General features: G+C 31.5%; 1 protein-coding gene across 1 annotated transcript in view; it reads left to right on the top strand.

Annotated features, from left to right (window-relative positions):
- Positions 1 to 16,646, top strand: part of Spag16 (sperm associated antigen 16) — an 895,679-nt gene that overhangs the window by 11,694 nt on the left and 867,339 nt on the right. The window contains exons 2-3 of the mRNA XM_076866456.2: positions 5,904 to 5,950; positions 8,050 to 8,145. Coding sequence (XP_076722571.1) covers positions 5,904 to 5,950; positions 8,050 to 8,145 — 143 coding nt within the window. The remainder of the gene's footprint in view (positions 1 to 5,903; positions 5,951 to 8,049; positions 8,146 to 16,646) is intronic.

Genomic DNA, 16,646 nt, shown 5'->3' with positions numbered 1-16,646 from the left:
ACCTTGACTGATGGGAGTCTTGGAGTCAAACCTGTGGCTTAGCATGAGACCCATGACATATGCTACATATTTTCTTTTATCTTTATTTCTACTGTTTCCTTTCTCTCTTAAGTTCCACATTCATTTTTTAAATATTTGTTATGACATGCAGATTTGTAAACTGCCACTTTATAATTATTTAGTTTGTGTGTTTGTACCTATGTTGCTTGCTAGCCACATAGACAGATGCATACAAACATGCATGCCAAAGCACATTTATTTCTTCAATAACACTGCAATATGACATTTAAACTGAATTGCTTCTGAGATGATTTTCTGTACAAGTCATATTGTGGGCACTTACAAATATCAATCAAAGAGGATACATGTTCCTGTTTTGGGTGTTTTGTCCTTTGCTTGACTTTTTTGTCTCATTAATCTTTTGGCCTTGGTTAAATTAATCTTTGGGTCTTTGGGTCTTTTATTCTTCTCTCTCCTCTGGGGTTTTCAAATTGAGCTGTTTAAGTGACTTTGATTTAACTCTTGGTTACATGCTAGAGAGTTCGGAAAAAAATATGTGATGTGTGCTCATTACCTGGGATATTGATAAAAAATTGCACATTGCTATTTTGTCATTGTAGAGACAATGTAGTATAGTAGAAAATCCATGATGTTTATGTTAGAAAAAAACTTGTTTCTGTCATTCTTAGCTATGTGATCTTGGGCAAATCTCTTGATTTCCCAGATTCAGTCTCTTAATTTTTAGCTTAGAGATGGCAATATCTGTTTCATTTGATCTTATAAGTTTATGTCAAAATTAATATGGTTATGGTCCATGTGAAAATAAATTGGGAGTTATGCTTCATAAAATGTTACTTATTTTCCTAATAATATTTTTTGATTGTGAGGAAACAATATGTTATTAGTGATTTAAAGCCATTGTATAGAGTATTTGCTGGATAGGAGTTACAGATGTCTGGAATTTCCAGTGCTGTAAAGATAAATCCCTTTTCTCCTCTCTATACAACTGTGTTCAGCAACCTATGATGTGGCACCTCTTCCTCATAAAATCTAGTCTGTGGTTGACTTATTTACAGTTTTAGTCTGTTCAGGTGATTTTGGAATATTTACTTTTTCAGTGTCATATAGTATGAATATGAAGGATGGTATTGCTTTTCTGGAGACTGTTAAAAAGGAATGCTTTCAAAGTCACTTTCTAGTAGCTCTCAGAAGGGGGCACACTTTTCCATAATAAAGCGACTAACTTCCTCTAGCTGAAGTTCAGAAAATTTTATCACTTTAAGTAAATTATATCAGAAAAAAAATGTAGAACTGGAGGGAAATTTAGGATATCTTTTATTTACCTATTCATCCTAACCTTAACCTATGGGAGGAGTGGAGCAGGGAGACTAATGAAATTTCTCCACAGATATTCATATCTTTCCAGAGTAAGGAAAATAGTAATAGCAAATAGTTGTATAGCATCTGCTATAAACTTGGCACCATTCTAAATGCTTTCCATATATTATCTCTTTTAAATCTCTTAAAACCCTGTAAGGCAATATGGTAGCTAGCCAGCCTCTAAAATGATGCTCAGTAATCTCTACCTCTTGGTATTCTTGCTTTCGTATAGTCCTCCCATAGTGAATAGGGTTGACCTGTGTAACTGATAGGATATTGAAAAAATGATGAGGAGTGATTGTTGTAAAAGTTATTGTGACTTCCACCTCTTGAACTGCTGGTTCTGAGGGTAGTTAGCCACTGATCTTGAAGATGTTCAAGAAGCCTGTTGAGAAATCCATATGGAGAAGAACTGAGGCCTTCAGCCAACAATTGCTATAGTTTCAGTGAATAATTCTTGGGAATCGATGCTGCTGAATTAGCTTAGCCTTCTTATGACTGCCACCTGCTGTCATCTTGACAGTGAAAGACTCCTAAATCAAACTGTTCTAGCTAAGTGGCTCACAAATTATTGATGCACAGAAACTCTGAGTTAATAAATTCTGTTGTTCCCTTTAAAAAGTTTTATTAAAATGTGATTGACAAAATTTATATATTTAAGGTTTACAGTGTAGTATTTTGATGCACATTATCTTATACATTGTGAAGTGATTACCACAATTGAGGTAGTTAATGTTTTTATCTCATATAGTTATTTTTTTTTAACTTTTTGGTGAAAATACTTAAAATCTATTCTCCACAAATTTCAAGTATACAACACATTTTCATTAACTATAGTCACCAGGCTGTACATTAGGTCTTCAGAACTTATTCTTTTTACAACTGTAAGTTTCTGCTGTTTGACCAACATTTCCCATTTCTTCTACTGCCAAAGGACAGTAGAAATACTGTTTATTTTTGTGAGTTGGATTTTTTTTTTTAGATTCTGCACTTAAGAGATATTATATTCAGCTTATTTTTCTGTCTGATTTATTTGACTTAAAATAATTCCCCCTAGGTTCATCTACACTGGGAGAAATGACAGCATTTACTTTTTGATTTTCCAAGTCTTATATTTGAGGCAGTTTGTTTGTTATGCAGTAACTAATAACAAAGAGATTTTGGTACCTTGAGTGGGGTGCTAACATAAGAAATATTTTAAAGTAACAGAATATCTTTGGAACTGGGGATTAGCAGATATTAGAAGTCCTTTAATTATATGTTAGTGAAAGCTAAAATACATTGAATGGATTGCTACTGGAAGCCTAGTGTTTTCTGCGGAGGCTGTTGGCAACAGATTATAGGAGAATGAGGCAAATACTATTGAAATAGATAACTTATATAACTAGGCACTTCAGTTCTTGTAGTACTTAATATGGATGGATTTAAGTTACAGGATACATACTATTTTAACTAGTTTTTTTTTTTTTGACTCTGATTAGTTTTTACTATACCATTGGGAGAGGCATTCATGTTTGATTGTAAGATACTATTTTATTTTTTTGTGACAAATTATCTAGTATCTGAGGATTGGTCCTATTAGAACTAGCTTAAGTGTCTCCTATAAGTGGTAGTGATAGGGATAGGGCAGAGAGTATAGTGTGATTACTTATGATAGAGCTGAGAAAAGAATGCATTGAGAGGTTTAGAACTTTCTTAAAAGATAATTGGAACACCGAGTATGTATACAGCCCAGAAAACCTGTGAAGAGTCTTACAACACTGTGAAGAGGCAGTACAACACTGTGAAGCCTGAACTTTTAAAAAAAAATTTGTTCTTTTTAGATATACAAGATACTAGAGTATAGTTTGATATAATATACATACATGAAGTATAACTTCCAATTCTTGTGGTTGTACATGATGTGGAGTTACACTGCTCTTGTCTTCATATATGAACATAGGAAATGTTATGTTTGATTCATTCTACTGTCTTTCCTATTTCCATCCTCTCTCCCTTCCCTTCATTCCTCATTGTCTAATCTAATGAACTTCTATTCTTCCCTGTCCCACAACTTACTGTGTATTAGCATCTGCATATCAAAGAGAACACTTGGCCTTGGTTTTATAGGATTGGTTTATTTTACTTAGTATGACAGTTACTAGTTCCATCCATTTTCTGGTAAATACCATAATTTCATTCTTCTTTATGGCTGAGTAATATTCCATCATGTATTTATACCACATTTTCTTTGTCCATTTATCTCTTGAAGGGCACCTAGGTTGATTTCATAGCTATTGTGAAATAAGCTGCTAAAAACATTGATGTGGCTGCATCATTGTAATAGTCTGATTTTAAGTCCTTTGGGTATAAACTGAGGAGTGGGATAACTGGGTCAAATGGTGATTCCATTCCAGGTTTTCTGAGCAATCTCCATACTGCCTTCCAGAGTAGTTGCACTAATTTGCAGTCCCACCAGCAAAGTATGAGTGTACCTTTTCCCCCACATCCTCGCCAACATTTATTGTTATTTATATTCTTGATAATTGCATTTGCTTGGATATGTTCATTTTTTCACATATTTGTTGACCATTTGTATTTATTCTGTGAAGTATCTGTTCCATTCCTTTGCCCAGTTATTGATTGGGTTATTCGTTTTTGTTTGGTGTTAAGTTTTCTGAGTCCTTTATATATCTTGGAAAATAATGCTCTGAGGTGCAGGTGGCAAAGATTTTTTCCCATTCTGTTGGCTCTCTCTTCACATTCTTGATTTTTTCCTTTCCTTTAGTTTGATACCATCCCATTTATTCTTTTTTTAAATGTTTTTAGCTGAGGATGGACACATATCTTTATTTTTAAAATTTTTTTTATTTTTATGTGGTGCTGAGGATCAAACCCAGTGTATCACACATGCAAGGCAAGCACTCTACCACTGAGCTACAACACCAGCCCCTGTTTATTGATTTTTGATTTTACTTTTTGTGGTTTAGGAGTCTTGTTGAGGAATTTGGTTCCTAAGTTCACATGATGGAGAGTTGGGCCTACTTTTTCTTCTAGTAGGTACAGGGTCTCTGATCCTTGATCCACTTTGAGTTGAGTTTTGTGCAGGGTGAGTAATTAGGGGTTTAATTTCATTTTGCTACTATGGATTTCCAGTTTTCCTAGCACTATTTGTTGAAGAGGCTATATTTTCTCCTATGTATTTATGGCAACCTTTGTCTAGTATGAGATAACTGTTTAAATGTGATTTTATCTCTGTGTCTTCATGTCTGTTTTGGTGCCAATACTATGCTGTTTTTGTTATTACAGCTCTATAGTATAATTTAAGGTTTGATATTGTGATGTCTCCTAGTAAAGCCTGAATTTCTGAAGCTGATTCCCAACCCACTTGTGTCCTAGCTTTGAAACCTGGTTCTTCTGATTGCTGATTTATAAGATGGAGATAATAATAGTTCTAGCCTCATAGACAGGGTGAGGATAAAATGATTTAATACATGGAAAACTAGTAGAGGAGTACCTGGATTCTATTAAATACTGTGTAAATGTTATCTCTTCTTGTTACAAACAACAGAGATGTCATTCAGTCAAGTCTAGTTTCTAATAGACAATTTTTTATAACCAGCAGGGAAATGAAAAATAGGCTAACCTCATCTTTGATTTTTATAACCATTACTTTGAAATAAAGTGTTTAATTCACACCTTTTAAGCTTGACATACCATGTCAGTATAATAATTTAAAAAATGTAAATATACCAACCAAAACCAAAATCAAAGAATCACGACTGTTATATTATTTATTTTAATGTAAAGTATTATCTTAATGTTTTGTTATTATGTTTGCAATTTTTTAAAGTCTTGTGGTAGTGCTCTCAGAATTCTTTTCATTAGAATCTTTTCCATTGCTATTTAATTGCTTAAGCATTAATAAAATATGAATTTTGATTACTTTATAGTTTATATTTGCTTAAAATTTAGGGAATCTTTCACATAAACTAAATTTAACTAAAAAGTTGAGTTATAGAAGAAAATTAGAGATGTAGGTAAATTTTATTGAGGAAAACATATAAATATGTTTTTCACTTTTACTTAAATATTGGTGTTTATTTTGTTTATTTCAATCACAATATTTTAATCAAAATAAACTGCTACATTGTGAATAATTGATTCAGGAGCTGTGGAAAATTTAGTTTGGGTAAAGATAATTTTAAAAATTTACTATTTTTAAAATATCTCTTTCTAATTTATATTGTCTTATTATACCTGGGTATTCTTGTAAAATTTTTGGATGTAAGCAAGAAATCATTAGATAGTAGTTAGATATAAATGCAGTTTTTCATGTATTTGGATTGTGTAAAAAATAAAAATACTCATTAAAATATTTTATATCTAAATTTATAAGCTTTATGGAGAATTTTTTTTTTAAATTATTTATTTATAAAGTTCCTGATGAGGTAATTAGATCCAATATTGAATTTTAAGTGAAATCAATTCTCATATAATAATATTCTATATATTTTGAGATTTAAACTTGACAAGATATTCAGAGGTTACCATAACTGAGGCATCTGAAGATGATTATGAATATGAAGAGGTAATTTTTACACTTTTAAGTATTTATTCCATAAATTGATTGCAGTTATTCTCATGAACTGTTTTATTTTCTGAAACATATAATCTTTTTCCCTTAAAAGACAATGATTTTCTGGTATAGTGATGCCATCTGCTTTACTCTTCTTTCCTCTGTTTATACCCAAAGGACTTAAAAACAGCATACTACAGGGACACAAGCCACATCAATATTTATAGGAGCACAATTCACAATAGCTAAACTGTGGAGTCAACCTAATGCCCTCCATTAGGTGAATGGATTAAAAAATGTGATATATATACCCAATAGAATATTATTCAGCATTAAGAAAGAATAAAATCATGGGATTTGCAGGTAGATGGGTGGAATTGAAGAATATAATGCTAAATGAAGTTAGCCAATCCTAAAAAACCAAATGCTGAATGTTTTCTCTGATTCAAGGATGCTGATTCATAATGTGGTGGTGGGGGACATGGGAGGATTAGATGAACTCTAGATAGGGAAAAGGGGAAAAGGGGAGGGAGGGGAAAGAGGGGTATGGGGGTAGGAGAGATGGTGGAATGAGATGGACACCATTACCCTATGTACTTGTAAGAAGACATGAATGGTGTGACTCTACTTTGTGTACAACCGGAAATATGAAAAATTGTGCTCTGTATGTGTAATATGAATTGGAATGCATTCTGCTGTCATATATAACAAGATTAAAAAAAAGAAAAAAAATTTAGTTGATGTTAAAAAAAGAAATTAGTTTTTAAACTGAAGCTACCTATTATCAGTTGGTTAAGAATAAGATGGGAAAATTTTAGTTAAACATTTAGTTTGGATAATATATCTGGCTCTTTTATGTTTTCTATTAATTATTCTTCAAATTCAGCTCCTTATCATTTGCCATGTGGATCTGTGCTATAGACGGTCATCTCTGTCTAGAAAGCATTTCCCATCGGCTGTTACATTTCCCAATTCCTGTTACTGGCAGGAATTCCCATATTCCCATTACCCAACTGGAGCACAGGACTCATGCCGCCTTCCAGCTTAACTGTACTTCTGTAAAATATATTTCCTGTCCCAAACCTTTCCTTTAATTAAGTGTTCCCATGAGACCTATCATTACTTCTGAAACTCAGAGAATAAAGTAAATTTTAGATGACAGAAGCTGTGAATGAAACTATGTGAAAGCAAGCCTGGCAATATGGGACCTGGAAAATCAATAGACAGGTCAAACAAAGGAGGCAGACCTTTGTCAAAATGGACATAATATGTACCATATGAAGTTACTGAATGGATTTAATACAAAGGGCTGAAAATGGTTTTCAGCACATAAGAAGGATGTGATTAGTGTTAACTATCCTTAAATAATTATTATCCATTGCATTCTTCTAAGATTTTAATATTCAGTGAAATTTTTAAAATAATAAACTAGAGATTTACTGTTTCTAGTTGTTATGAAAAATATTGGAGAAAACCTGGGATTGGAAGAGTTTTGTGGCATTAAGATAATCTAACATTTTTTTTTTCAGAAGAACTGTTAGACTGTATTTGTCTTTATAGATAAAGGCAGTTGTCTGTTGGTAATATTGAATTTATTAGAAGTGACATTGAACGACCTTTTATAAGGAATAAAAGCTGCCTGTTATCTATTTTTCATACATCTTTAGGATGATATGATGTCTTTTATATATTTATTTCTTTGATGCTTTAGTTTGTGAAGAAGAATTATTTATGGAATGAAATACTGTAGTCTCTCCTTATCTGTGGTTTCAATTTCTGTGGTATTACTCATCATCAGTTGTGGTCCAAAAATATTAAATAGAAAATTCCAGAAATAAATAATTCATAAGTTTTAAATAACTTTTATTGTAGTATATTATTATAATTTTTATTATTAGTTTTTTAAATTGCTCACTGTGCCTAATTTATAAATTAAACTTTATTACATATGTGTATGTATGGAACAAATATAGCACATATAAGGTTTGGTACAATCTGTGGTTTTGGGTATCTGTAGAATGTCTTAGGACATATTCTCTGTCAATAAGAGGGAGCTATTTTATGTCACTTTATATTTCTGCTCTCTTCCTATTTTCTTCCTTGTGATCTAGATACCAGATGACAATTTCAGTATTCCAGAAGGTGAAGAAGATCTGGCAAAAGCAATTCAGATAGTTCAAGAGCAGGCTACAGATACTCAAATTTTGGTGAGTATCAATATTGAATACTATTGTATCCTATAGTTTAGCATTAATACTTTTTATATGAAGTTTTAAAAATCATTTAAACTTTAAGTACTTTGTTATATGATGCCTATCACCTATGTATTCTTTTTCCACTTCATTTTGTCATTGATCCTTACTTAAAGTAAGCAGTCTTATTTATTCTCATTTGGATTGTCGTCCTCCACATCATGACGCCTCTTCTGTGACTGCAACAAGAGATACTTTCCTTCAGAACTCTGATTAATCTCATGGATATTAAACCAAAAAATCTTAACACTCATGTTCAGAATTTGGTATTATATGCATATTAATCCAGCTGGCTTTATAAACATTTGCATCTATTTTTCATGGAAATAAATATTCAGCTTTTAGGGAATGCTTAATATGTTATAAGATTTTCTTGTAAGGTGTGCAAACTAATTTCATTAAGGAATATGATATAGGATGCTTTTTGATTTTAATAACAAAACACATAAGACTGATGACATAGCTATAAAATTAAAAAACATTTAAAATTTATAATAATTTAATGATGCTACCAAAAATATTTTAAGAGCTTTATATTTTCATACAAATATTAATTAATTAAAAATGATATTTTTGTTTAGTTGAAAATTTGACTTCTTCAGGGTAAGAAAATATGTGAGACATTATACCATATTATGTCTATTTCAAATTTTCCATATTTGATAGATTTGCTTAATCTAGAATTAACCTCCTTTCCTAATTATCTGCTTAGTCAGATTGGGAAAATAAAAACTCATGAGGAAGATTTCATGAAGTCACAATTGATTTATACTGTTAAAAATGAGGGCTCCATCTCATAGTAAACTGCATTTTCTAATCTATCCTTTAGAAAAGTTCTTTCTAGGTAGCCACAAGTGAGGTCTTCTACTACACAGACTTTTTAGTCTGTTTAATTTCTCAATGCATTAATTAATAGGAATAGTTTTATTATTTATTTATTTATTTATTATCTGTGGTTCTGGGGATTGAATCTAGAGGCGTTCTACCACAGAGTTACTTTCCCAGGCCATTTTTTTTTTTAAATTTTGAGAGGGCCTTGAACTAGTGATCTTCCTGTCTCAGCCTCCCAAGTAGGAATTAGAGGTATGTGCTTCTGAGTTATAGGAATAGTTTGAAGATAGAGCATTTTTGAATGAATTACAACTTTTGAATCAATCATCTTACCTCTTACTTTGCATCATCTATATAAAGACGGATTCTTAAAAATATTTTATGTACCACTCATTTGTATTGGTATTTGGGAAAGTAGATATGTCTAGTACAGTGCTTTGAACATAGTTGGCACTAAATAGTTGAGTTAGTGAATCAGTAAATAAATCATGGAAAGAAAAATAGAAATCAAACTGTAAATTTGCTTCTTTGCATCTGTTATCATGCTCAAATGTGTTTGTAAATGCAAAGATAATCAAAGGAGGACAGTTGGGGAAGAAATATTGTAAATTGTAGTATCTTTCATATCTATTGAGCCTAATATCTATAATTCTTCTTCCACCTGTTTTCAAAAGCTTTTAAAAATCATAACCTTGCAGGAATTAACTTCTATGGATTTATAGAATTTAGTTTTATTTCAACATGGTTTTGAGTTCTTTGGTTCTTTAGAGAAACAGTGCTATGTAGAAAATTCACAGAAGTTTCCCTTATGCTATTAAAATTAAATATGGATTCATTTTATCATAAATATATTTGTGATATTTTATAATTTATTTTTTATTTTAATCTCCCAAAAGTAGCTTTGACTTGTGGCTTGGGCTTTCTGTTTTAAAGAATATTTGTTTCTTACAAAATAATTTTTCTTTCATTATCTTATTACATTGGTCATAAACAAGATATATTTTCTTATATGTTAGAGGATGCAGTAGGAATGAGATCTTTAAACATTTACATTAAAGATACAAGTAAAATGTCATGGTACTATTAGAAAAGTTAAGTAGAAATACAGTAAATATTCTTATTAAGAAATTAATAGACTTAAAAAGTTGATATTTAAATAAGTTGTTATAATTTTTTAAAAAATTGGTGTATAGAGTACAAGTTAGAGAATTGATGGTGTGCTTTATTTTAGAAGCATATTTTTAAAAAATTAATTTTATTTTTAACTGACACAAACATAAAAAATTATGTGTATTAGTGGAATAATATGGTTTTTTGGAATCTGTATGCTTGTAATGTTTAATCTGGGTAGTCATACCTATCTCCTCAACATTTATTCTTGGTAAAACCTTAAGTCTTTCTTCTAGCTTTTTGAAATGTACAGTATATTATTGTTACCTGTAGTCACTATGTTACACAGTACTACACTAGAACTTCTTCTTCCTGTCTAATTATAGTTTAGTTATCTATTGATCAGTTTTTCCCTAAATTGTGTATTTGAAACACTGCCTGTTTTTTTAGTAGGTACCATGGTCTGAATTCTGAATAAAATGTATTTTCATTATATTTGAAGTGATTCCTGAAAAAAAATAATAGGAGATGTTATTAATTTAACATTTGAGTGATTAAGTTATGCTACTTATTGTTTCTTAAAACTGAAGTCTTTTCCAAGTCTTAATATAAGTAAAGATGGGAATATATACATATGTAAGCACACATGCACGCATACATTTCTTTCTCTAAGTATGTGTACATTCTTGAGCTATATGCATGTAATTGTATGAAAAGAAAGTACTATTCCATTTTAGCTGGGTTTCCCCATCTAAATTGTGAGCCTTTTATAAGTATGCTATCGTCATTTTTTGGATAATTCTTTAGCCTCTTTGGTTCTTGGTTGTTTTGTTAATTTTTGAGGTTCAGTCTCAAAGGTCCTTTATATTGCTGCCATTTGATAATAATTTCCAAGTTTTATAAAATCAGAGTTTTAATCTTTAAAGATAATAGTAGTAAGGTACTCAACTCATATAAATGTGAGATTTCCTGACAGGTTCTCTTTCCTCTTCCTCCTTTTCTCCTTTCTATTTCCTCTTCCTCCTCTTCTTGCACCTTCTTCTCCTCTAAGAATTTAGGTAGACATTAAGCATTTCTATAGAACATTCAAGTATTTTTGGAGAAGGCTAATTGACGACTAACCCAGGCTATATTGTTGGTTAGCATATTTTTCAGTAGTTTTCAAAGTATTGTAGGAAGTATGTTTGAGGTCCCCGGAACCCTCTCAGAGTTTTTATTTTGTTCTCTATTTTCTAACCATCTGCCTGAGATTGGATTTTCTTCATATAGCTCAACTAAGACAACATACCACAACAGGTTAAATACTGAGAAAATGCTTTAATTTATAACAGTGCCACTTTTCTTAGTAATTATTTTCTGTTTTGGAAAATGTAGTTATTTTTTGTAAAAATATGTTAATCTATGTTAGCATGTAAATCTTTTATTATAAATTAAATATTTTAAAATTTAATTTATAATAAGTCTTGATTTATATAATCTCATGTAAAAATAGTCTCTGGAGAATTTGGCAATTTTTTTAAGAGTATAAAAGTGTTCTGGAGATTATAAAATTTAATAGGTTTTAATGAATTATATCCTAAGATATTTTTAATATCCTTGGTAAGAAATATATTGGCTAACAAGAAAAGTAGTCTAGGATTAGTAAATTTAGATTCATTTTATTTAGACCTTGATCTCATGTGAGATTAGTGCAATTATTTCAAATTTTGCCTATATAGTGTTAATGAATTAAATACACAAAATAATTTTCATTATTTATAGGCTCAGTTGCTAAGTCATAATAAAAAGAACTATTTGTCATTAGTAAGTTTCCATTCTCTTGAGGTACACATTTAATTTCAATTTAAATAACCAGGCATGTGCTCAAAGCCTTACCTATAGACTAGCCAAGCTGTTATATTTGGCTTAAAGTAAATTGAGGAATGAATGTGATGGAATTCCCAAATAAAATAAGTTTTATATTTTAAGACCACTTGGATTTTTTACCCCCTTTGGCACTGGGAATTGGAACCCAGGGGTGTTTAGCCAAATCAACCCTTCTTATTTTTAATTTGAGACAGAGTAAGAATACCTGTATTTTAATGTTATTTTCTTTTTTCACTGGTCAACATCAGTTTGCAGAGGAAACCACTGACTTTAGAAATAGTTGAAAGTAAGATGATTTTGGTATGTGTGAGTCAGTATGATGTCTGTGTAATTCTACCTGTCTTCATCTCTCATATTCTTCTCCTCATCTTCATCCCTCACTTAGTCTCTTGGACCTGTGTTTTGTTCTCTCAGGTGAGCTACTGCATGCAACTGTGCTTCCTTCTCTCCTGCTTAAATGATGTTTCCAAATGCAGATTTGAATTTATCTCTTAAAACTTAAATCCTCACTGTCACCACCCTTCTACCTGCCTTTGACTTTTTGATATGCTTGCTGTCTTTCCAACTGTATCTTTGGTCCTTCTGCTGTTAAGATCTTGAGTACAAATGAATTGAACTGTCACACCTTGTCTTTGCCGCAGTTCTTTTTCTTGCCTTGAATTCCCATGTCTCTTTCTTTGCCAGTTGAACTTCCTTGTTTTCTATAAAGTCAACCTGAGTCTCCTTAAAAGCCATCATTTACCTATCCAAGATAATTGAAGTACTTTTCTCCTTTATATATTGATTTATCTAGCAAATCACTGTATCAATAGTGACATAACATAGAAAACTCTACTTAAAAAATGTCAACTTTAGAACTGTCATTGTGAAATGAAGGTACTTGGCCAGAGCCACTTTAATTTATCTTCAGATTTCTGAGTCCATAAGAGTAGAATACTTTTAGTAATTCAGCAATCTGTAAAGTGATGCACATTTTTGCTAGTTTGTGTTCATTGCTTTTTTGTGTGCTTATTCTGGGGAGTTTTATTAACATCATAATTTAGTTACAAAGTCATAATGAGAGTTGTAAATAATGTATAATTGAGATAAAAGTGCTACTTAAATTATGTAAATATGCATATTGGTTGTGTGTATGATGTCTGTGTAAATTTATGAACAGACCTTTGTAATCTAATCTTATCATAAATAGAAGAGTTCTATATTGTAATGCTTAGTTTTTACTCAAGCAGTCTTTCAATTCCTGAGACAGGACTGTGTCTTGTTGAATTCCTCACAACTTTCACAGTGTTTAGCAATGGGGAATGTTCACCAAATCTATGTTGAGTAAATATTTTGTGTAAAAATACAAGAGACATTTATTATCACATTATAGCGTGGAGTGTGTGTGTATATTGTGTAAATACAGAAGGACTGTGGGTTAAGATATAGGTATATCAGGATTAGAGGTGTTAAATAAGAACCATACTTGAGTCTCATTAAAAGCCCTCATTTATGTATCCAAGATAATCGAAGTACTTTTCTCCTTTATATATTGATTTAACTAGCAAATATATTTATATTGCTAGTTAAATCAATATATAATTATCTTGGATAAGTAAATGAGGGTTTTTAAGGAGACTCAACTATGGTTCTTACTTAACACCTCTACTCCTGATATACATTTATATGTATAAGTAAGAACCACAGCAGGTGAGGTGGTTGTATATCTGTTCCATGTGAGTGTTTCAGGGTATGTGTTTCAGATATGTTCAGGAAGAGATGGAAACTACCCATTTCTTGATTTGTTTTATTTATACAGTGCTTATGTGATATACTTGATTTATCTGATTTTGTATGTCACTTACTGAAATATCTCCATTTTTCTAGGCTAGCTATCAAAAGATGTTCTGTCAATATGGTAAATGAAAAAAAAGAGCCATCAGATGTCTCTAGCAACGAGTCAGCTGTCTCATGTACTGTAAAAGAGCCATAGACAGTGTGTAAACAAATGGATATAGTTGTGTTCTCTTAAACTTTATTCATGAGAACAGTGAGCTGACTCCTGATAGAAGTACTTACTTTCATTATAGAATATAGCTTCTTCAATCACACATTTCTTCCATAGTTTTTCTAAAAATAAATATACCAAAATTGTTATATATTAAAAATAATAAAATTAAGAGAATCAAAAGGTCCCTACATTATTATCCACCCGCTCCTCCTTTTAAGTGTATTATGTGCTATTGGAAGGGAAAGCTCACCTCCTTAGTGAAAGAATCCTATCACACTCTTGCCTCAGGGTCTTTGCTCTACCTGATACACATCTGAAACACAAGTCATTCTTTTTTTGTCTATATTTGTGCTAATATAGCACTGTATCCAGTGCGATCATAATTCTCATGGCATTTGCAAAACAGACATGTTTGTATTTTTTTAAAAATCAGCTATATGACGTTCATGCCTGTGTTGGATCTTAAATAAAGTGAAGCACTTTATAAATGCTTGTTTGGAGATATATGGTAGACTTCACTAAGAAACAGATCTTAATTGAATCACCACATCATAATGACATATTTGGAATCAGATGCAATCAAAGATCTAAAAGTGAAGTTCAAGGTATTCTCAAGTAAAAAAAAAATCCATTCAGCCTAATATGTTTGGTAGAAAAGTTAGGCAGGTTTATTGGCTATACAATATAGCAAGGATGAAAACTTCAGTTTAAAAATTCATAATTTGTCTACATTGGCTTTTCTTCTAGCTGATGAAATTTCAGGAACTTTCACTGAATGAAAGTCACAAATGCCTGAGAAGCCAGTGAAGTTACTGATTGGCTTGGAAATATTTACGTGTGTCCTAGGATAAGAAGACACATTTACAGGGCAGCTATTATGAAGACAAACAACAACAAGTGTTGGTGAGGATGTGGGGAAATAGATACACTGATATACTGCTGGTGGGACTGCAAATTGGTACAGCCAATATGGAAAGCAGTATGGAGATTTCTTGGAAAATTGGGAATGGAATCACCATTTGACCCATCTATCCCTCTCCTCAGTCTATATCCAAAGGACTTAAAAACAGCATACTATAGGGACAGAGCCACGTCAATGTTTATAGCAGCACAATTCAAAATAGCTAAACTGTGGAACCAACCAAGTTGTCCTTCAATAGATTAATGGATTAAAAAATGTGACATATATATATATATATATATATATATATATATATATATATATATAATGAAATATTTGCAGTAAAAGAGAATAAAATCATGGCATTTACAGGTAAATGGATGGAGTTAGAGAAGATAATGCTAAGTAAAGTTAGCCAATCCCAAAAAAACAAATGCCGAATATTTTCTCTGATATAAGGAGACTGATTCATAGTGGGGTTGGGAGAGGAAGCATGGGAGATATAGATGAACTCTAGGTAGGGCAGCAGGGTTGGAGGGGAAGAGAGGGGACATGGGGTTAGAAATGATGGTGGAATGTGATGGACATTATTATTAAAAGTACATGTATGAAGACACAGATTGGTGTGAATATACTTTGTGTACAACCAGAGATATGAAAAATTGTGCTCTATATGTGTAATAAGAATTGTAATGCATTCCACTGTCACATATAAAAAAAAATTTAAAAAAGAAGAAAAAAAGAAGACACATTTACAATGATGTTGCTGTACTGTCACCAGTATCATTTCTGCCAAATTTGTGGTCTTTCTATGAATGCATGAAGAAGGGATTTCTGAGTATCCACAATAACATAAGACAGCATGGGAGGTGGGAAAATTTCATAGTGAGTGTTCATCTCAGTGATATCAAACATAGAAGAAATATATCAAATCATAGAAGAACTTCAGAAAAGAGCAGTGCCACATAGAAAATGAATGTGAACATATTCTCTGAGAGCTATACTTTAAAACAACAGTCTTCATTATGTGCAAGACTTCAAAATAGACTTAATGATTATGAAAGTCTTCTAGATCCTATGGACTACATATGTGCAGTTGCCCATAATCTATCTTTGTAATGTGTATTTTCATGTTGATTTTTTTCTTTTTTTTCCTTTCCACTATTTTATGTTAACATCATTATTATATTTTTAGTATTCACTGTCCTTTGTATTTCATCTTCATATGATTTATAGTATTGGACGTCAAAATTTTGTGAAGAGTTTTAGATAACTAATTCATTTTACACAGTTATTTTTTTTGCAAGTTTGGCTTTGTAAAAGTGCATTAAAACATTATTGACTTTGTATATAAGCATTGCAAGTTTGTAAAAACCTTGAAACTTCCTCAATAAATGAATCGATGTCCTTTTTTATACATGTGCATTTGTGAAAAATGTTTCTTGAGATTGTAGCTTTTGGGTGACTACATATGTGTTTGTGTGACCCATCCTGGTTTTTGATTGATTTCATCAAAGATTGAGATTGTTCATGATGGTACTTAGTATGATTACAGCTATAAAACTGTGTGCACATAACTACTAACTATAGTGGTATATATTTATATCTTTTGCTTTTTAAAAATATGGTTTTGGTTTTTGATGGACCTTTATTTTATTTATTTGTTCATATGTGGTGCTGAGAATCAAACGCAGTGCCTCACACATGCCATGCAAGTGCTCTGCCACTGAGCCACAACCCTAGCCTACCTTTTGTTTT

Source organism: Callospermophilus lateralis, chromosome 9 (genome assembly GCF_048772815.1).
Source record: "Callospermophilus lateralis isolate mCalLat2 chromosome 9, mCalLat2.hap1, whole genome shotgun sequence".
In the NCBI taxonomy this organism is placed as follows: domain Eukaryota; kingdom Metazoa; phylum Chordata; class Mammalia; order Rodentia; family Sciuridae; genus Callospermophilus; species Callospermophilus lateralis.
The sequence above is the reverse complement of the archived record's forward strand: the minus strand, read 5'-3'. Positions and strand labels throughout refer to the sequence as shown.